Genomic DNA, 22,228 nt, shown 5'->3' with positions numbered 1-22,228 from the left:
AGCCCCCACCCCGCTATTTTTCAGTAAAAATTGGGGGGGGGGGGGTGAACTGAGAATTCATAACCAAAAAATTGAGAGCACCCCCCCTCGCCCCATATTTTTCAATAAAAATTGGGAGGGGCTGCCCCTCCCAATATTAATCCCGGTTCCCCTCCTACCTCATCCAAATCCCATTCCCTCATTTCCTATGACGTCACAAAGATGAGGAACGCTATATCGCGTGCTAAGTGAAAAAAGGTCGTACTGACCATTTTTAGATTTTTATGTCAACAAAGTGGAAAAAGGTCGTATAAACTTAATCTAGGGAACATGAAATGTAGACAATTTAGGCTCTGCAGAATCATTTTGACCTAAATTTTGAGGACAATTTTTGTGGGGCATATCTTTCTCCTCAAATATTTCTCCAATAGTGGAAAAATTGAGAAAAAATCTTTTCACTGTTTTCTCTTAATTTTTCTGATGTTCGGTCGTACTTTTAAAGAAATGAACATTATTTTAGAGAAATTTCTAATGATGTCGCGAGACATTTCACAAGACATCACGAGACAATACTTTGGAGGGATTGTCTCGGTCTCAGTGAACACGGAAATTTTTGGTCTCATCTCAGTCTTGAAATACGCAGTATTGACCCCTCTCGTGATCACTCCGAGTCAATTTATCTCATCTCGGTTTCCAGTTTTTCGCGTTTGTTATATGTAGAAAACCGAGACGAGACAAACCGAGACAAAAACCGAAATTTTACTTTAAAAAACACGAACAACTTGAGACCGAAATATAAATAAAGATAAATTGACTCGGAATCATCACGAGAGAAGTCGATAGTGCGTATTTCGAGACTGAGACGAGAGCAACCCCGAGAGGAAATTTTGATCAGGTTGGCTGATCAGAAGTAAGACAGAAATCCGATACTGGTCCGCCTTTTTTGATCAGGCGTTTCCGATAAGTATTCAGCCAGTTACTGACGAAACTATCTGGATCCGTTAGGACTCAGTCTTTCTTGATCGTATTCTGATCAGTCAAAATTGAAAAGTTCGGATCTGCACATTCGGATCAGATTTGGCTCCTCCACAGCGTTACAAGGTCTTGTCAAAAACTGACCTTGTTCAGTTTTTACGGATCAGTTTCGGACTCCAGCCTGATTTGAATTTCCACTCGGGAAGATTTCCATGTTCATCGAGACCGAGAGTGTCTTCCAAGTTTTGTCTCGTAAAGTGTCTCGCAGCATCATTAAAAATTTCTATTGGAAAAAAAATTTGTGGAAAAAGGTCGTATGTGCCAAAAAAAAATTTCATAAAAAATTGGATTACAATGATCGGTCAATACGACCGTTTTCCATTTAGCACGCGATATAAATTCCCTTCTTTAATGTAATATTTTTCAGTAAAAATTGAAAGGGGGGGTGCATTGAGAATTTACAACCAAAAAATTGAGAACCGCCCTCTTTATTTTTCAGTAAAAATTCGCTATCTCCCCTTAGTTTCGGAGATATCTTTGAAAAACTCACCGACGAGCTAAGTCGATTCCGGGGGGNGGGGGGGGGGCTGTATATCGAGAATTCAGTACAGGCCATGTATAAGACCCCCCCCCCTTCCCAACGTCATCGGCATAATAGAGACAACCCCCTGCGACTTTCAAATTTCACCGCGGACCCCCTTCAAATATAACATCACAGGCACAATAATTCAAATTGAAATTCAAAAAATTCCATTGGAATTCGTTCAATAGTTATTCCAGGTAACGTACACCTGATTTATTTTATCAAGAGGGGACGTCGGTGAGATTTGAAAGTTTTTGGTAGAACTAGGGACCCATTGAGCGACTTTTTATATACGATGGGATACGTTGAAAAATGGAAAAAATTATGATCCACATGAATGTTTGCCCCAGACATTAACGAAAAACTTTTTCCATATTTTCAGCTTCAAAATCGGCCTTGCACCATTTTTCATCCAATCGACATTTTTTTCCTTCATGTTCGTTAGACTCTGAAAAACAAAGTCAAATGTGGAGGTCCACATGAAAAGAGGCCACTTTGTCGATTCTAGTTTCCGAGATATTCACATTTTTGTGCCAGCAACTCCCCTTTGCACCAATGTTAAATTGTTTTTCCCATCTTCTCCAACGTCACTTTTGACCCTATGAAGATCATTTTGGGCTCAAAATGTGTGGAATGTTATCAATATCATCAGAGTATACATAACACCATATCGACACAGTGGTCCCTTTTCATGCGGGCGTCCACAAATATCCATTTTACGATCCTTAAATCAAATTCAATGATTGAAATGAATGAATTATGCGTAGATTCTTCAATTTCTACAGATCCATTTATACCGAGTGCTTCTCATATTAGGCAAAAATGCGACAAGAGATATTTTCAACGAACAATAGTATATTCCCTACGTAGGCAGGGAAAATAAAGGAGTTGTGCCCAGGTGCAGAATTACTACCCGAGGCGAAGGCGAGGGTTCTAAGCACATGGGTAAGGGAGCTTTATTTAACCTTCCGTGGTCTGGACTTTATTTTCCGTCACGACGTAGGCGCAAAGTCAGATTTCCCTCCCGCGAAGCGGGGAAATGTGTACTTTGCGCCCGCCGTGGCGGAAAATGCGTTATCGAAATAATCTAACACTCGGCTATCCATGAGAGCTATATAAACTTAAACAGTTCGATTGTGCAGGTACAAGCGGCTCTAAACGAGGGTCAGGTTTCCATTATAATTGACAAAAATTTGCATCGACAATGTCCATTTCTAGTCCCTCGTCAGAAAATTGTATCATTATGCAAGTGAAATATGTTGATTCCAATCGTTCTGCAGTTCCATTAATCAATTGCTCATCAAAAATGTAATATCCCGAAAATCCCTAATCGCACATCTATTTAATAATAAAAATAAATGGATAAAATAGGATTCTTCCTCAGTCACTAATAGATGGAGAAAATGTCGGCTAGAGACCAAAAATTTTGATCATATGCTGTGGAGCGCAGGATTCGTAAAATTTAAATAATTTCAACACCATTTTTTAAACATGTACCGTCAAACATTCAGTTTTTGCGTTTTTCCAATGCTTGATGATGCATAGGGGAGAGTGGGGCAAAATGAAACAGCCGAAAAACGACTATTTGACGCAATTTAAGCAAAAAAAACTTTTTTATCAACTATTGTTTATTAATTTTTTTATTATTGGGACTACTGGTGAGAATAATGATTTTCTATTCGTCTTATAATTCAATGGATTAGATTAGGGTTAGGATGGATTAGGATATATGTCTATATATGACCACGTCCACCGCCACCTTGCCGGTGGTCAATTTTTAGAAAATTGAGTAATCAAGTGGCTAATGTAATTTCAAAAAATCTGAAATTCTGTCAGACTATAGGGCTTAATGAGGAAAAATTCTGTGCAAAATTTCAGCCCGGGCGATCTAATAGTGTTGGAGAAAAAGCGATTCGTTTTTAAATCGTTTTCCGCAAATATCTTCAAAACTAGTGGACCGATTTGGATTTTTTTGTTTTCGAAATATTCGTTTCGATGCCTTCTATTTAAATCAATCAAAACATCTATACCCGCTCATTCAAAGTTTTCGAGATATTTCCGTTTTTTCATAAAACAAAAACTTTGTAAACACTAGCTTGTGCAAAAATCAACATATCAACTTGCCTTTTTGACAGAAAATATGTATATCCGCTCATATGAAGTAGTCGAAACATTGAAATTTCGATGGCATCCATGGAGGTGGCAGGAACCATCCGAAATTGTTGCTGCTAATTAGTGTTGTGAAACTGTAAACTTTTGTAATATTTCAGACCATTCGGAAGCCCGCCGTTAATGTATTGATGGCGAAAAGAAAATAAGACATCACTCAGTAACATTCTCACGGTCACGTTGCACGCTGCCATATGATCGCTGTCCCCTGCTTGTTTAAACATTCGTTGTTTATAAATAAATAATTAAAATTGTGTAAACTTTCGACAAGCTAATTTTTTTAGGCATGAAATCGATTTTTGGTACGATTTTGAATATGCATAAATTTGTTATTCCGAATAAATGATTTTTATGGTAGAAAATTGATTGTTTATGAATTATACATAGAAAATACTCGTAATTTTAAGAAAAAATGCACTTTTCAAATGATTTCATCAATCTGCCTCAAAACGTAAACTTTATTTTTTTTTCAAATTAAAAAAATGTGTTTCAATGGTTCACTATCGAGTTTCACATTCAGACCTAAGGGAAACAGATCAATTTCTGGACGGGGGTTAGTTTCTGGACGATTTCTACTTACATTGAATATTCCATAAATAAAATGAAAATTGTACTGATTATTTTTGGTAATCGGTAATCAGTTGGTTATTTAGTAATAACATGAAATACTCTTCCCAATTAAAATTACTACTAATTATTTTTTGTAATCGGATCTGGTCTTCCCTGGGCCAATCAGAGTTCAGTATTCAATAACATGAAGTACTTCCCAATTAAAATTACAGCGTTTATTTCCCCCTAGCTTTTGATAATTTTCCTGTAGCTCTGCAATTGTTTCTCTAACCAAATAACTGTCAAATCTTATTTTGCGGAGTGAAAGAAAGTCAGGAAGAAAGTCAAAATGAGTCAGTTTGGGAAGGATCCGATTACTAAAAATAATCCGTCGAATACCATTCGACCTCCAAAATTAATCGGACATTTCCCTCATGTTTTCCTGCGTATCAACGATCGGGATAAGTTTTGCATTTTTAATCCGCAAAACTTCTCCCTCTCGTTGCTACACTGAGAAAAAAAATTTCTAATAGAAATTCTATGATTGATCCAAATCGTTCATCGATTGGATAGTCGCCAAAGAAAATGCGGTGGTATTACTACTGGAAATGATTTTTTTTTGCTAATTGAAACATTCTTGAAGGTATGGAAGCCATCATATCCCCATTTAGGTGATTCTTGCATTTTAGATCCTACCACAAGACTCCAATTTCCCATAACCGTTCACCCTGCAATGTTTGAATAATAAAATCATTGTAAAATGTCTGGCAACATAGGATCAAGTGAGGTTTAAATGAAAGTTCTGATGTTCAACTACAAAAGTAGAAAAGAATTTCACTGGAGAAAAAATAGCCAAAGTACTTGAATATCCTTAATCGAATCCTCAATAAATAATCCAAATAAATAAATAACACGATCAGTTCTTCAGTTGTTTACTTCCCTCAGAAGGTATTATTGAAAAGGCTCAGCAAACAAAAAACACTTGATTACATTTAAATCGTTTTATTATCGAAAAAATCTCTAAAGAACAAGAGTCTCTTGCAGCTTCATTTGTTTCTTGCTTTTGGCCTTAACCTGTGCTGCAATGCGATCCAAATCCCTTCGTCCCTGGCTGGTGAGTTTCCTGCCACCAAGTGGTGCCTTCTCGATGAGCTTCAGCTGCTCGAGACTCTGAAGAGCCTTCCTGGCTACTCCACCGGCTGATCTGCAGAAGTGGCTTGGGTGGGTTCCATTGCGTTTGCGACCACCAAAAATCTTGGTAACAGCACCAACACCAATTGGGCTGCGGATGTAGATATGACGAACGAGAGCAGCGCAACGAATGTAGTACCAGTCAGGGTCGTAGGGAGCCAGCTCCTTGAATCTGGCGGATTTCACGATGTCTACCCACTCTGGAACACGCATCTTGCCTGTCCTGAAAGAGAAGAAGAAATACTGAAAATTAATTGCATTAGAATTTTGGTGATTAACACATTATTAAGATACCTGAATTATTGACAATTTAAGGCCCGGGTGGATTATCTTTCGAGCGTGATCTTGGTTGTTTTTTTAATTTTGATAATCTGAAATGATCTAAATTGCTATTCAGTTTTGTATAGCCCTGGAGTCTCCAAAAATTATGATTGTATAATCAAAAAAACGTTAAAAAACTGAACATTTTCAAAGAGCGTTTTTGAATAATATTGGGAAATAAACCCAATGAGGAGGAAATTGCAAATTAATAATTTGATGTATCTAATGGCTGTCAGATCGTTAGCTACCATGATGAATTATCCATTCACTATTGCCTCTCTATCGGACTTATTTTTGAATCTTTATTAAAAACGCTCTTTAAAAATGTTCAATGTTCTTTTACATTATGAAAATGGAAAAACAATCGAGATAACCTTCGAAAGATAATCTAACCCGGCCTTAAAGCAAAAAAAAATTATTTCGATTACATTTTAATGGATGTAAATTGAATTCTCTTTCATTTTTTCAATGTACGAGGCCAATTACAGGGTCAAATAATTCATTAACATACATGTCGAAATTTTATAAAAGATAAATATTACAGCTAATGATAGAAACATACGTTCAAGATGCGGAACATAGGATGGAATCATGCACATAGGAAGCTAGTTGGCTAAACAAATTGAGAAGATTATGGTTATAAACTTCAGAAATTATGTGGTTAATCTTAATATTGTACATCAGGCAATGGAGTAGCCAAAATGTCAACTTGACTTTTGAAATATTCAATAAACAGATTCACAGCATGGCAATTAAAAATTGAGTGCATCGATGAGGTTACTTCGAAGATTCAGGGGAAAATGAGCCTTTGATATACTTTAAGCACAGATCCCGGTGAAATTTCAAAGTCCTCATTAGAGACATTCAAGATAAGTTAGAGATATGACGACGTATGTTAAAAAACGAAAAATGACGAGTTCAATCGATTTTGCTCGTGAATTAAGAAAAAATCACGTTTTTCATTTTTAGCTTTAAAATTGTCCAAGTCCCTCACTTTTCATTCGATTAACAATCATTTTTTTCAAAATGTTCGGTAGCCCCCAAAGAACAAAGGTATGCACAGGTATCTATTTTACGATCCATTGAACGGATCATGAGAAAATTGAAAAAAAAAACTAAAAATTGATAATTCAATGCGAAAACAGTAAAGAAAAAAAAATAAAACGGATACCTTTGTTCTTTGGAGTCTAACAAACGTTTTGAAAAAAAAATGTCAATCGGATGAAAACTGAGGCATTCCGACGATTTTAGAGGTAAAACTGAAAACCGTTGTTTTTCGTTGATTCACGGGACAAAATCAAATGTAGTAATTATTTTTCCCCCATTTTAATATATCGTACACAAAAAGTCACTCGATACGTGATTTGTTAATCTGAAAAACTTAACTTCTTCGTTTGTTTGCAACTAACCCATCGGAAAATACACAATAATTGTGAAGCTCTCGTGGTATTACATATCAGTAGCGAAATGGTAAAACGGTACAAGTCAATTTCAACTATTGACCAGTTTTCAATGAATATCTCGGAGTCTAAGGGAGATAGCAAAATTTTTGTTATAACTTTTTTTTAGAACTGATTGAGCGGTACGACAAATGCAATCACGAAAATTTCGCTATCTCTCTTAGATTCGGAAATATTCCTCAAGAACTCAACTGGGAGATGAGTCGACTTAAACCGTTTTACCACTTCGCTACTGATATAGTCCAACTAAATCTTCTTTTCCTTCAGAAACCTAATTTCAGGCCACAGGATTCCATGGTTTCCATTGTCGAAATGTTGAGTTCTCAATGAAAACAATTGAAATACAATTTTTTAAAGGGAAAAGAAATTTTAGTCTGACTATACGCTAGCTGCATATCTGATGAAGGGCACTAGTAACGGTCTCTCCGGCGCTTTTTGGCCACTTTTGGGTGTTAATGACTAACTTTATAGCTCCGCCTGTTGAATTTTGAATTCAAACTAAACCTTTAATAAACAAGCTACTTATATCGTTTAAAGTAAAAACAACTGAAAAAGGTATATAATTAGATGTGGATTCCAGTGACTGGATCTGCGGTCTTTCCTTGATCTGGGCATACATTTTGCAGTATGATTCCATTCAATTCAAGTGCGATTATGGCATTCAGTGGCAGGTCAAAATTGAAAAAAAAAGTTTCTATTATTTGTTTTTTTGTACCTAACAATTTGTCATTTTCCGCCACAAGCGGCGCAATCTGCGGTAGGTAGGTAGCGTATACGAGAAGAAATTCTATTTGAAGACATGTGAGAAATCACTTTAAAAAATGGAAGATCAGTGCCTACGTGCCAGTATGAAAAAAATTGAGAGCTATCGAAATATGTCTAAAAATTGATTTTAATATTAAAAATCAAATTGAAATTTCAAATATTTCGGAAAATATCTCGAGAACTAGTGGATTTCATTTAGGGGGATTTGCTGACCGAAAATTTTGCGCGTCAGAAAAGAGTTCTTCTGATATTTTTTGTCAAATGTACTACACTGAGAACCATTTTTACGGGTGCCATCTAAAAATCCTCAGCAAGACCGGTAAATATCCGGAAATTTACCAGTAAATTGTTAGCTGGGTACACTAAGAAAAAAAAAATTTGCCAAATATCCATTTACTTGAGAGAAGTATTCATTTTTTCAATATCGTATTTCTCCAGTCGATTCATTTCCCAGGAAATTCTCACACGGTTTCAATTATGACAATTATATTGCTCTAGAAGATCATCATGTTAGTTATGACCTGGAATGAACTCCCTCAATAATTATAAACATTAAAAAATTGATCTAAATTCTTTCCTGTAGAAAATAAGAAATTGAGGAAAAATGAATAATCATTGGAGGTGTTCATCCAAGCTCATGTCCAACATAGTCATCTTCTAGAGCACCATGATTGCCATAACTGAAACCCAAGTAGGGTTGCCTGAGAATGACTCGATTGCAGAAATAAGATTCTGAAAAAATAAATGGTCCTCTCAAGTAAATGAATATTTGGCAAAAATAATTTTTTTCTCAGTGTAGTTTCTAAGGTATAATTTGTAAAGAAAAATTGGCATGGATGCAGATTGATTACCCGAAATTTGAGGTTAGAAATGCTTTCGAAAGGTCTTTACTCACTTCTTCAAGAAGGCGGCGAAGGCCTTCACGAATTTATGCTGGTCGACGTCCTTGAGCGTTACAGACGGCATCTGGAATAATTTAAAATACACAATTTGATTATCAATGAAGAATAAAGCGAATTTGGAGAGTAAACTGAAGCACATGGGTGCCAGTGCCACCGGGACAACTTTGCCATTAATATTTCTAGATTCTAAGTCAACAACTTGAAGCAGAAACTACATTCAGGAATTAATCAAGGCCTAGAAATGTTGATTAGCCGTTTATAATGTTCGATTGTCAGGTTTAATTTGTTTAAATTACACATAAAATGTCAATACCACACACCTCTGTGACGGTGCTGACCGGAAAGAATGTTTCCAAGATGGCGGAGGTGCTTCTTCAGCGGCATCAAACCGGAAGTGGTGAGTTTGAAAACTACACTGTCATTCAATAGCGCGACATTTGAAGTTTTTTTAGTTGTACCTAAAGAAAAACAGTTATAACGCCATAAATCGAGGATTTCATCCTTTGACACGATTTTTCCTATCCAATAAGCTAGAGATAATTGTTGAAATTTTGCGAAACAACAATTTGGCGAAATGCGGGGGTCATTTAGTTAATTTTAAGTTGATCTCCTCGACCTGCTTCAACGCAAAGATCGCAACTAATTGCACAGTCATCAACATGATCGAATATACTTCTTTAATGGTAATCAATAGGATCTTTCTTGAAATTAATTGCGTACGACCTGATTTTATAGTTTTTTATGGGGAAAAAAATCGACAGATGTAACATTGAAAATGAAAAAATGATCAAAATTGTTTTGGTATCTTTGAATCTATTTTTTCATATTTAAATCGATTTTCATTCTCAAAATCAACTTGCTAAAGAAAAAAAATAAAAATCGGGTATCAAAAAGAATTAATTTCCGAAATGGTGACAAAAATTTCAGTTTTCAACTACAGAAACAAATTTGAAAAATACATTATACCCCAATTTAACATGAATAAATTATTGAAATGTTCATTTTGCTTCCTATAAATATTAATAATGAAGTAAATAACAAATTTTTGTTCATCAAGATTTTATTAATTTCAATTTTTTCAATGACACGCGCAAAATTTTAGTGAAAACACATGACTCGTAAATTTCTAATTCCGAAGAAAGACAAAGCATCAATAATCCTATAGTATACAAGAATAAAATTCTTCAAAAATCAAGAGTCATCCGGCCAAAAGTATCATCATCGCACAAAGGGGGGGAGAACGAAAACATTGCCATTTACATTCGCATTGCACAACTCACAGCGCACTCTGCGTCGTTATTTTTCAATTGGTCGAGGAAAACATACAGTTCATCATGGAGTTCGTTGGTACGTGTGCAAGTTTTCTTCACTATTAAAATCATTATTTCCCCTAACAGCTTGAAAATAATTCCTTCAATCCTTCCATTCAATTACGTTAATAGGACTTGAAGAAATCGTTGAAAAAATTGTAGTAATTCCGTTGATTTTGATCATTCGAATAACCATATTGAAAAGTGAGGTTTCAGGCTAGGGCTATGACAACAATGACTGCATATATATCTCTCCCGAATCAAAACCTTCTTCGCATTCTCTCAGTCCAACAACCTATTATTGGTCCCGAGAAACAAAAGAATTTTTGTTTCTTCAATTAAAAAAAATGTGAAACGGTGAAGAACGTAATTTTGTAATATTTTTGTTCAGATTCAGAGAAAAAAGATACAAATGAAAACCACTGCACGTCGTGCCCTGCGATGACCCTCGACTCGGAGGATCTCGAAACACCTCCAGCAAAAATGGAAAATAGTGGTACAACGATAGAGACAACTCCAAAGGATCCAGAGCCAGATAAAGTCACAGAACCTCAAGAGGACACACGAGAGAAAATAGACTTTAAAGTGATTTTCAATAAGAAAAAAATCGACGTTAATTTTCCACTGGATGGAACGATTGCAGAATTGAAGGAGTACCTGCAGGAGGTTATATCAGTGCCAAAGGACATGCAGAAGGTCATGATTAAAGGGCTGGCTAAAGACGAACAGACCTTGAGGGATCTTGGGGTGACGAATGGTGAGTAGAATGATGGAATTGGGCCTTTGATGGGATATAGTGGGATGAGATTCGTTTCTGGGGGATCTTTGGATCTTATCTTTGGATCCTGGGGAGGTGGGAGGATTTTTTTTTTATTTTTTTCTATTGGTAAGTATCAACCCAAAGGGCTATTTACAAAAATAAATTTCATACAGAGTACAAAGAATAACGGGATATGGGTGTAAATAACATTTGTTTGATCAGTTGTCAGGTTGTCGTTCTACCATCAGATTCTTATTCTATTCTTTTTAACAAATTGATGAATAATCTTTAGTGGTTCTAGGTCCCTTGCAATCAGGAATGTAGCTATGGTGAACGGCCTGGGGCAGGGAGGATTTTTTTAGGAAACTTTCATATGGAGAGAAATCAGAGCTCCAAAGGAAGTTATCAAGATTCTTCGATTTTTTAAAAATAAAACAACAGGTGTTGGAGATATTTGGAAAACTAGTATTCTTCAATTCTTCGAGCCTAAAAGAATTTTAAATTGATTTTACAGACATATATTTTTTCAAATCAAGAGGTTAACGGAAAAAACTTAAACGTTTAGTTGATCAATATCCATTGACATTTTCCCTTAAACTCACTGAATTTAGACATCTATTCAAAATTTTTTTTCGTCCTCAATCGAGCTATGACTTTCGGAATATGAACGGAAACGGTTGGAATATTTTTGATGGGTTTAACGATACTTACAAAGGGGTCTGTGTCAAATTTTTCGATTCGATTTTGAGATTCGTTTTTGGGGGATACCTTTGGACCGTGGTGAAATGAGGGAATTTTTTGGGAAGCTTTCATGTGGAGAGGAATCAGAGCTGCAAAGGAAGTTATATAAGATTCTTAGAATTCTTTACTTATAAACCAACATGTGTTGGAGATATTTGGAAAACTAGGATTCTTAAATTCTTCGACCCTAAAAGAATTTTAAATTGATTTTACACATGGGGCATTCCATGTCAATTTGACCAGTTTAAACTCTGACCATCTCAGATTCGCTTCATTTTTTTTTTCATGATTCTACTCGATGAAAAATCCACACTAATTTTTTTTCAGATTTTTCTAATCAATTCTTTAATTTTTTATCAATTTTTGAAGTAGATTAACGAAAGCCCCATTTTAAAAATCTGAAAAAATTCACAAAAATTTTATGCTACCAAAAAGATGTTTCAAGCTATTTTTTAGAGTGGAAATAGAAATAGTATGCCCTACACTAACCCTATTTCTGTATGCGCTAGGAAAAAAATGACATTTTATCTATGGAATTTACGTTAACGGAAGTGCTGAATCCGAATCCGAAATCGATTTTTACAAGTTGTGGTCAGGTCTATTTATTTATAACATTTTTATTGGTTAATGGATCATATCATGGCAACGGTTGCAAATAGAGAAAAAAATTTCAAACAAAAGATGTTTGTTATGTAAAAATACACATTTTTTATTGTATAACTTTTTCTCCTAACTGCGATAGATAAAGAGTTATCATGGATGGGAGGGAAGTGAGCAGCACGTTAACACTTGCGCGGATGTTGGGGCGCTCCGATGGGTTTATTGGCAAACTCGATCGAGATAGAGGAGAATTCAATTCCGCAGGATAAAATTCATATATTTTTCCATATATAAAAATTTTTTGTCATTGAGCACAGTGAATACCGCAAATCTATTTCCATAGACTTAACAGTCTTAGTTTCTTGATGAACAGATTTGAACTTCAGCTCTTAATCATTAAAATCGCAGAAGATGAAGAAAAAATTCCTTGGAGATTCGCCGAAATCTACATTTTAGGGCTTACTTCGAGTTGATTATTGACTTCTCTCGATATTCATCAACTATTAAATTCCTTTCTGTCAAAGGCGATAGGAATTTTTTTTTACAAGCCAAAAAACGCAAAACTAAAAAAAAATCATAACTCGTTCAAAAAATTATATCTTGGACTGAAATTTCAACTGGAGCCTTATCTCATGATATAGAATTGAGAAAAAAATCATGAACAAAATCGGAATTCAATTTATAGAAATAACTAGTATTTGTAAGAATAATTATAATCTGACAATAATGAGTATTTTTTTGAATCACTACAGCTATTACACGATTAATTCCATATTCACTCTAAAATATGCCGTAAAATACTTTGTTGGTAATATCAAATTTTTGTAATTTTTGTCAAATTTCCCAGTAGGGGCCTTCGTCAATCAACTTAGAAAATTCATAAAAAATTGACGGATCAAATGGCAAACCATCAATTATATGTCAAATTCAATGGTGAACATTTTTCGTTTGAACCATTCTCCTCTATCTCGATCGAGTTTGCCAATAAACGCATTGAAGCGCCCCAACATCTGCGCAAGTGTTAACATGCTGCCCACTTCCCTCTCATCCATGAAGACTCTTTATCTATCGCAGTTAGGAGAAAAAGTTATACGATAAAAGTGTGTATTTTTACATAATAAATATCTTTTGTTTGAAATTTTTTTCTCTATCTGCAACCGTTTCCATGATATGATCGATTAAACAATTAAAATGTTATAAATAAATAGACCTGACCACAACTTGTAAAAATCGACTTCGGATTCGGATTCAGCACTTCCGTTAACGTGAATTCCATAGATAAAATGTAATTTTTTTCCCAGCACATACAGAAATAGGGTTAGCGTAGGGCGTACTATTTCTATTTTCACTCTAAAAAATAGCTTGAAACAACTTTTTGGTAGCATAATATTTTTGTGAATTTTTTCAGATTTTTAAATGAGGCTTCCGTTAATCTACCTCAAAAATTGATAAAAAATTAAAGAATTGATGAAAAAAATCAGGGTGGATTTTTCATTGAGTAGAATCATGAAAAAAAATGAAACGAATCTGAGATGGTTAGGGTTTAAACCGGTCGAATTGACATGGAATGCCCCACATATATCTTTCAAATCAAGAGGTTAACAGAAAAAGCTCAAACGTTTAGTTGATCAATATCCATTGACATTTTTCTTTAAACTTACTGAATTTAGACATCTTCAAAAAATCTCTTTCTTTCTCAACCAAGCTATGACTTTCTGAATATGAAAGGAAATGCTTGGAATATTTTTGCTGGTTTTAACGATACTTATGAAGGGATCTGTGTCAAATTTTTCGATTCAATTTTGAGATTAGTTTTTGGCGGATATCTTTGGACCCTGGGGAGATGAGGGGATTTTTTGGGAAGCTTTCATGTGGAGAAATCAGAGCTACAGCGGAAGTTATCAAGATTCTTAGAATTTTTTCTTTATAAACCAACAGGTGTTGGAGATATTTGGAAAGCTAGGATTATTAAATTCTTCGACCCCAAAAGAATTTTAAATTGATTTTACAGACATGGTTAACAGAAAAAACTCAAACGTTTAGTTGATCAATATCCATTGACATTTTCCCTTAAGGATGTTCTACACCCTTTCTGCCAAAATTCACGTTTTTTTAATTTTTCTGGCAAACTTATGATGGAATTGACGTGAAAAAATATAACGTTTTTGCGTTTTGTCATTATTTAATGACTGACGAAATTTTAAGGTGGTGCGAACATTTTCCTGCGTTTTCTCTAAACTTTTAAAAAGAATCACAAAACTGTAGAAAAAACGCATGAAAATTATCGCACCACTACGCAACTTCGTGAGCCATTAAAGAATGACAAACCACAAAATCGTTATATTTTTTCACGTCACTCCCATCGATAATTTGCCAGAAAAATGAAAACAACGTCAATTTTGGCTAAAAGGGTGTCGAACATCCTTAAACTTACTGGATTTAGGCATCTTCAAAAATTCTCCTTCTTTCTCAGAAAGAAGGCTAAGATTTTCTGAATATGAACGGCAAATATTACAAATTCTTCTTCTCATCCCCCTGACCGCTTTACTCTAAAACTATAAATGATGAACTTCATTGATCAACTTATAATGGCAAAATATTATGATTCTAGGAGCAAAATTGATGATTGTCGGATCCAAGCTTGACGATGTACTTCAGGTAGCTACTGTACCTTCGAAGCAGGAGATTCAGGATGAAGCAGCAGCTGCCAGTAGTAAAGAACCTCTGACGCAGCAGAAAATACATAAAAAAATATTGGACAAGGGGATTCCAGAGGACGCCATGCCTGGCATTTTGGATGCTAAGGTATGTTTACAATGACTCCATATTAAAATCTTTGAGAATTGAATGTCTTGGCTGCAAGATACTCAATTTGATGAGTTTTTTCGTTAGGATCCTCTGCCGGACTTTCCACTGGCTGGAATGCTGAATAAGATGGGGGGAAAGGTCAGGCTGACGTTCAAACTGGAGCAGGATCAACTCTGGATTGGAACTAAGGAGAGGACTGATAAAATTCCCATGAATTCGATAAAGGGGATTCATAGCGAACCTATTCCTGAGCATCCTCAGTATCACATTATGGTAAATTTATTTTTCTTCGTCATCCCACATATCATTTTTTTCAGAATGGATTGAAGAAGTAATTGAAGAAGAAAAAATTATTTTTCTTCATTTACAAATCACACTCGTAATTCAGTGACGAAGTGGTCAAACGGTTTAAGTCAATTTAGTTTTTAGATGAGTTTTCTAGAAGTATTTCCGAATTTAAGGGAGATAGCGCAATTTTCATAATAACCTTTTTTGTAGAGCAAATTGAGTGCTACTGAAAAGGTTTGTTAGAGGTTGAGGCTAATATTCACGTGGATTACAAAAACACTGGTGATGTACTTTATTAGTGGCGCAAGACACGTGTCTTGAGTTTAGGGATACACGAATTGGTGAATGTCTCAATGTCAAGTTGTTAGGAGTCTTTACACTGGACTAGATATTCTCCTGATATTAAACTTGATGATTGACTCAAAATAATTGATATTTAACTCGAAATTAATTGATAATTGAACGAAATAGAGACGCTACACAGAGCGCTAGACTCCTTATAATACTCGGTAACTAACCGCGATATACTCTTTGAGGAAAAGATTGATAATACTGAAATTTCATATTTGGCGATTTGCTTCGTGATTTGCCGATGAACCCGAAGGGTCCCGAAGTCGGTCGAGTTTTTCCGTTGAGCCCGGTAACTTTGGATAATGACTTATGTGCTGCGTTTCAAAAAAGGTTTTGGGAAAAATTTTGCTATCTCCCTTAGATTTCGAGATATTCATTGAAAACTGGCCAATAGTCAAAATCGACTTAAACCGTTTGACCACTTCGCTACTGAATTAATAATGGTTCGGTTGATATCACTTTTTGTGGACATTCGTTGTCTATGAAATAATTGATGCTTCGCATCAAATTCTTTATAAACGACTGAACAGTTTTTCCATCTTTCATCTAAAAAAATCAGTAATTCACTGAAATAATCCCTCTATTTTCATTGTTGTAGGCAATACAATTGGGCCCAACCGAGGCTTCAAGATATTGGATATATTGGGTGCCAGCGCAGTACATTGCTGCCATCAAGGACGCGATTCTCGGCAAATGGTGCTACTTTTGATCGATTCCCCACAAACAGAAAAACAACAAAGTATTTTCCGACATATTCGAACGATTGATGAAAAAGTGTGATTAAGATGTGAATATTCGTCACAAAAGGACTATACTAGTCACGCCTTTTTTTACCAGTAAGTTTTCTAACTTATTACGTTTATTTTCTTGCTCGATCATCTTCACATCCCGGCCTGCGTCATCTCCATCTCACTCAAACTGAAGATCATAATGAAATACAAAGGAGGAATTTGCAAGTAAATTAGTGATATTGCTTACAATTAATTCAATTGTTTGTTATCCAGAGAAAAGCGAAAGAAAACAGATATCTTCAATTTATCATTTACTAAAGCGTTAATTCGTGATAAAAAATTCAAGTAATTAAATAAAAAGTATATAAATATAGACTATATTAAATAAAAAAAAACAGGATCGAATCGATCTTTCAGTCAATGCCTTGTGATAATGAAGAAGAACGTTTAAACTAAAGAAGTACGATGTTTATCGTATTCCATTTTCATAAAAGTAAAATTCAACAACGAAGGTATCACAATGAAAAGTGATCTAGTAGCATTTGTCTATTTTCGCGGTGGCCTAAGTATTTTGGTAGAGAAGTGGTAAAAACGTTTAGGTTTATGTAACTTACTTTGTTGATTATTCGATCATTCTGGTAATTGAATCAGGTATCCTAGAAGAAAAGGGATAACTCGGGGGAATGATTCAAAGAGGTCTATTAGAGCTGCGGGACACCCCCAAAAAAACGCTTCTAATTTGACCGACCGACCACTCGCGTTCTAATGTGTAATACGGAATTTCTGTGAATTCTTTTTTTGAACAATGAACTATGATCACGGAACGTCAAGTAAACAATTTGCAATCAATTTTAGGCATTGCAACTATTTCTTATCAACAATTTAATTGTTCAAATCGCCCTAGCGCATAGACTATGAAAGATATACGAAAATTTTCGGCTCACGAGTCATTTACAATTTTATAAGGAATAATTTTTGTCTTTTGTCAATTTCACATATCTACAAAATTACAAATTATTCCTTATTAAATTCTAGATGATTCATGATTTGAAAATTTCCAACTATACTTCATAGTTTGGGTGCTAGGGCGATTTGAATAACTTAATTGTTAATAATATATACTTCCAATGCCTAAAATTGATTGAAAATTGTTTACTTGACGTTTAGTGATAATTTTTTATTGGTTAAAATAAGAATTACGCATTAGAGCGTGAGTAGTTGGTACATGTCTGAAAATCGAGGGTGTCCCGCAGCTCGATATCTCAGAATTCCAATTTGAGATGAAACAATTTGACAGAAAAACCCACCCCTTTCGTTAGGCAAATTCAATAGAATTTCGATTGGAATTCTGCTAAAACAATTCTATCGGATATTATTCAACTCTACTATGTAATTTTCCAAAGACAATATTTGGCGAAAAGAAGTCAATAGATTTTTGTTTTTCTGTGAAAATTCTTGGGCTTAATTATTCTAAGTTTTGTCTGTTGTGTTCTCATTCGTTTGTCTTAATGAAATTCAAAAAAAAAAATTAAAAAATTTATGCCCATGAATTCTTATGCAAAAGATCCCAAAAATATTAATTTTATAAAAAAATCAATACCTAATAGTCTTTTTTACTTCTAAACAAATGAAAGCTTTGTATTTGTCGGATTTTCTAATAGTCAAAATAGCTATTGAGAGAGGCATTCATAAAATTGGCGTAAAAAGCAAACACAATTTTCAACAGAATTTTGATAGAAGTCTAATAGAATCCCTATAAAGTTCCAAAAGAAATTCAATAGAATTTCATTTAAAAAACGCCATGTTTTTCTATCAATTTTTTTTCATACATGGAATAGATTTAATGAATGTTGTGGTTGAAAAAGGAATAAGGCAATTCTTACCACAAAAAAGCACTCTCCTGTTGAGGTTTAAAGAGGCATGTGAACCCTTGCTAAATAATACTTCGTTATGTATTGCGTAATTCGTAGTTTCAATGGAACTATTGATACATGTATTTACATGAGAATAATCGGGCAATATTCTACACAGTCTGTATTCCACAGAGATCATTTGTGTTATCAAGTTTGAGAGCTTATTTGATGTAAAGTGTGGTGAAATAAAAAACAAAATAAATAGGAACGAAGCTAAAAAATCAATTGTGTTATGTCCGAGCCGAGAATATAGTGAAAGTTTACCTGATGACCTGAGTTTACGTCTCTTCCAACTTCAGCTGGTATAGTGCTTTCTTGTGCGAGGAATTAAGTTAGCAGTTTGAACTATACTATTGACTCAAATTTATTTGAATTAGAATGGAGTTATGCATTTTGTTTGAATACGTCGTGATAGTTTCACGACGTATTCTAAATACCAGGAAATCTCTATCACTGAAAATTATCTCGCTTACAAAAAATGTCTCTTGACATCTTTTCTTGAAATTACTGATTGCTGAGATGATTACATAATTGAAGGGATTTCTGCATTTGACATATATCGTTATCAATAATCTTGGTAATGAGTGCTTTTCAATCAATAGACTCCGAAAAATAGTCTTAGCTCTTTTCGGTAGAATTATTTGTTTTGATATTTGATATTTGAGTGGTGTTTTACCACTTCACTACTGACTTTTAGTAATTGGTGATTAATCACCGATAAACTACGATATGTATGCCGATGGTACATTAAAATTTTTAGTGTAAATCAGTAAAGCACAATGTAACGATTTTCTACTAAATTGATATTTTATACCAATACCATAACAATTGTGTGACCAACTCAATGTGACAAATCAAAATAATAATAATCCTGGCAAAAACGAAATAAAGAAATCCAGAAACCATGAATTTTGGAATTACACAAATTGAGAAACCCAAAAAAAAGGAAGCAGAACTCCGCTCTACAGGACAACTATCGCTTAAAAAAATGGCTTTTAGAATCTTCTCTTATACTCACTTTGGACTTGCCTCGGGGATATTCCCAAAATACTCTGCATAAAACGTCTAGAGATTTTCGAAGTAATTCTCGCTGAGCTTGCAAATATTTATCAAAGGAGAAGGTTGAGACAAAAGTTGACTCTTTGTAGAAAATTCGAAACCCTACACAAGAGATTTAACCATTATCTCTAAATTAGCTTGAACGATATTTGCTAAATTTGATACGGCTGCAAAATATTCTTACTAGGTGGGATTTCCCAGGCTGTTTCGTCAATAGATTCGAAACTATTGGATTCAGCGAAATTCACCCAGAGATCTGCGTTGGAGACAATCATCCTCACTACGAGAACAATCTCTCGAATTTTCGCTCTATATAAACAAATAGTCCTGACGAAAATGAAACATAGAAATTCATGAAATTCATGAATTCATGAACTTCTGAATTAGCTCTATGATGGTTAGGTTGAATGTACAAGTTCCCAAGGTCTGCATAAAAAAAGATCACTTTGTCGATTGTAGTTCCCGAGATACTCACGTTTTTATCTCAGCAACTCCCCTTTACATCAATGTTAAATTGTTTTTATCTTCTTCAGCGACGTCATTTTTGACCTTATAAGGATTATTTTGGGCTTAAAATATGCGGAATCTTTCAATATTGTAAAAATCCAAATCGACTTCTGGTGATGAAAATTTGGTACTCGAAATTAAGATTCCAAAATTAAGAGTCGCAAAGGTCACGAAGGTCAAAATAAGGATCATGAGAGATAGAATAAGGGTCATGAGGGTCAGAATAAGGGCCACAAAGGTCTGAATAACGGTCACAAGGGTCAGAATAAGGGTCACGAGGGTCAGATTAAGAGTCACAAGGGTCAGATTAATGGTTCATATAAGGGTAACAAGGGTCAGATTTAGGGTCCAAATAAGGGATGTGAGTCAAAAATGGCTAAGGGTCACGAGGGTTATAATGACGGTCAGATTAAGGATCCAAATAAGGGTGAGATTAAGGATCACAAATGCCAGATTAAGGGTCCAAATAAGAGTCATGGGGGTCAGAAATTAACGGTCGCAAGAGTCAAAATAAGGGTCTCTATATCTCTCTATATTATAAAAAACCAAATCGACTTCTGGTGATGAAAATTTGGCACTTGAAATTAAGACTCCAATATTAAGGATCAAAATAAGGGTCACGAGGGTCAGATTAAGGATCACAAGGGTCAGAATAAAGATCATGGCTGTCATATGGGGATTATATGGGGGTCATATGGAGGTTGCCGAGCGGAGCAAACACGGAGCCCTTAGTGTTATCAATATTATCAGAATATACATAATTCCTCATCGACAAAGTGGTCCCTTTTCATGCGGACATCCGCAAATGTTTTGTCCGACGATTGTCCCAACATTGTCCAACTCAAACATGTCACATCACTCGTGAATGACTACGAAAGGTAGAGATTCGGAGAAAAATGTTAACAGACCTTTCCCATTTAAAACCCTACACAAACATCCATCCGAATCACTCCAAAAATGTATACAGCTCGACTGAAAGGGCCCGATGGACCTTTTTTTAAGAAAAAGCCATTGAAATATTCGTCAAATCGCTCATATTCGGAGAAATATTTAAAATGTCACTCATCTCCTTTCCAAACTTTCTACCTAACATCAATACCCAAGTGATAAAACGGGACAATTCAATCCCTTCGAGTTCCTAAATATTTTAGAATTGATGAAAAAGGTGAAATTCTTCTGGCCTTTTTCCTCATAGTATTTCATCACTACACCAAAGTCTTCAAAGAAATATTTACATTACCCTCAGATTGACGGATACTATGCTCCCTCCACTGAGAAGACAAAAGTTTTTTGAGAAGTACGTCTTTATTTGTATGAAGAAATTCATGGCTCGAAAATTACCAAACGCCCAATATCTCACACTAAGAAAAAAAAATCTTACGTCAAGAAATTTTATGTTTCTCCGAAAAATGAGGGAAATTGATTTATATCAAGAAAACGAGTTTTCAAATCAATTCAAATGGTTTTTGCATTAAACTATTTTAGAATTGAGGCTGAAAACTATTAAATGCATTAATTAAATTAATTAATTGTTGGTTATGCTATAACATTTAGTTAGTTTACATGTGGATTTATAACTCTTTGTTTGTATTATTGTCTTTCTAGAGCCTGATGACGCCAAAATAATTAGCGAAACGTCGCACTTATGCTAATTTGATCAACATTGTAATTATTTCTCCAGCACCCCTTGAACGTTATTCATAATTATTAACACCATGGAGAAGAAAGGTTTCATTGACTTAATTAAACTTTACTTAATGTAAGAAATCGCTTTCTTGTCATCAAGAAATTATTCTCGTCTTTGAAACAAGTACAAAATTTCTTGTAACAAATTTCTAATAAGTAATTCCTGTAAGCTCCCTCTAAGAATTGGGATTGTGAAAATTTTCAGAAGTTCCGAAAAGTAATACTAATAAAGTGAAAAAGATCAAGACTGACGAAATTTTAAAAAATCGTCAAATCATAATGCTTGCACGAATTTTTATAAACATACTGTATACAGAAATTATATCAAATTATAGGATATTCAATATAGAATTACCCTAACATGAGTATCCTGTAGAACGTAGCTACACAATTTTTTCATACACGCTCATTAAAAACTCATCAACTTCAGTAAACTTATCCCGTTTCACCACTTTGCTCCTGACATCCCCCAAACATTTGTAAACCATACCACACCCCTGATTGCCAACAAATGAACCCAGAGCCCAATTGTATCCAGGAAAATCCTCTTCAAATCCCCCAATGATCCCGAGAACCTCCG

General features: G+C 34.8%; 2 protein-coding genes across 2 annotated transcripts; one reads left to right on the top strand and one right to left on the bottom strand.

Annotated features, from left to right (window-relative positions):
- Nucleotides 1–5,241: 5,241 nt before the first annotated feature.
- On the bottom strand, nucleotides 5,242–9,287 carry LOC107044970 (40S ribosomal protein S19). Its single transcript, XM_015267052.1, has 3 exons — nucleotides 9,215–9,287; nucleotides 8,888–8,958; nucleotides 5,242–5,669 (listed from the first exon to the last, which is right to left on the bottom strand). Exons 2-3 carry the CDS (start codon nucleotides 8,956–8,958, stop codon nucleotides 5,276–5,278), a joined length of 465 nt encoding a protein of 154 aa, XP_015122538.1. The 5' UTR covers nucleotides 9,215–9,287; the 3' UTR covers nucleotides 5,242–5,275.
- Nucleotides 9,288–10,175: 888 nt separating this feature from the next.
- Nucleotides 10,176–22,013, top strand: LOC107044967 (ubiquitin domain-containing protein UBFD1). Its single transcript, XM_015267050.1, has 6 exons — nucleotides 10,176–10,241; nucleotides 10,596–10,961; nucleotides 14,917–15,110; nucleotides 15,198–15,386; nucleotides 16,351–16,588; nucleotides 21,568–22,013. The coding sequence occupies exons 1-5, from the start codon at nucleotides 10,229–10,231 to the stop codon at nucleotides 16,459–16,461; spliced, it is 873 nt and encodes a 290-aa protein (XP_015122536.1). The 5' UTR covers nucleotides 10,176–10,228; the 3' UTR covers nucleotides 16,462–16,588; nucleotides 21,568–22,013.
- Nucleotides 22,014–22,228: the final 215 nt, after the last annotated feature.

Source organism: Diachasma alloeum, unplaced genomic scaffold (genome assembly GCF_001412515.2).
Source record: "Diachasma alloeum isolate Michigan unplaced genomic scaffold, Dall2.0 Dall_scaffold_00856, whole genome shotgun sequence".
NCBI classification, from domain to species: Eukaryota; Metazoa; Arthropoda; class Insecta; order Hymenoptera; family Braconidae; genus Diachasma; species Diachasma alloeum.
Note: the sequence above shows the minus strand (reverse complement) of the source record. Positions and strands in the feature narration are given on the sequence as shown.

Coding starts and splice junctions, on each gene's coding strand:
- LOC107044970 (XM_015267052.1), bottom strand. CDS start 8,958: ATGCCGTCTGTAACGCTCAAGGACGTCGACCAGCATAAATTCGTGAAG. Junction 5,670..8,887: donor TTCGCCGCCTTCTTGAAGAA/GTGAGTAAAGAC, acceptor CTTCTCTTTCAG/GACAGGCAAGATGCGTGTTC.
- LOC107044967 (XM_015267050.1), top strand. Junction 10,962..14,916: donor GGATCTTGGGGTGACGAATG/GTGAGTAGAATG, acceptor TTATGATTCTAG/GAGCAAAATTGATGATTGTC. Junction 15,111..15,197: donor CTGGCATTTTGGATGCTAAG/GTATGTTTACAA, acceptor TTTTTTCGTTAG/GATCCTCTGCCGGACTTTCC.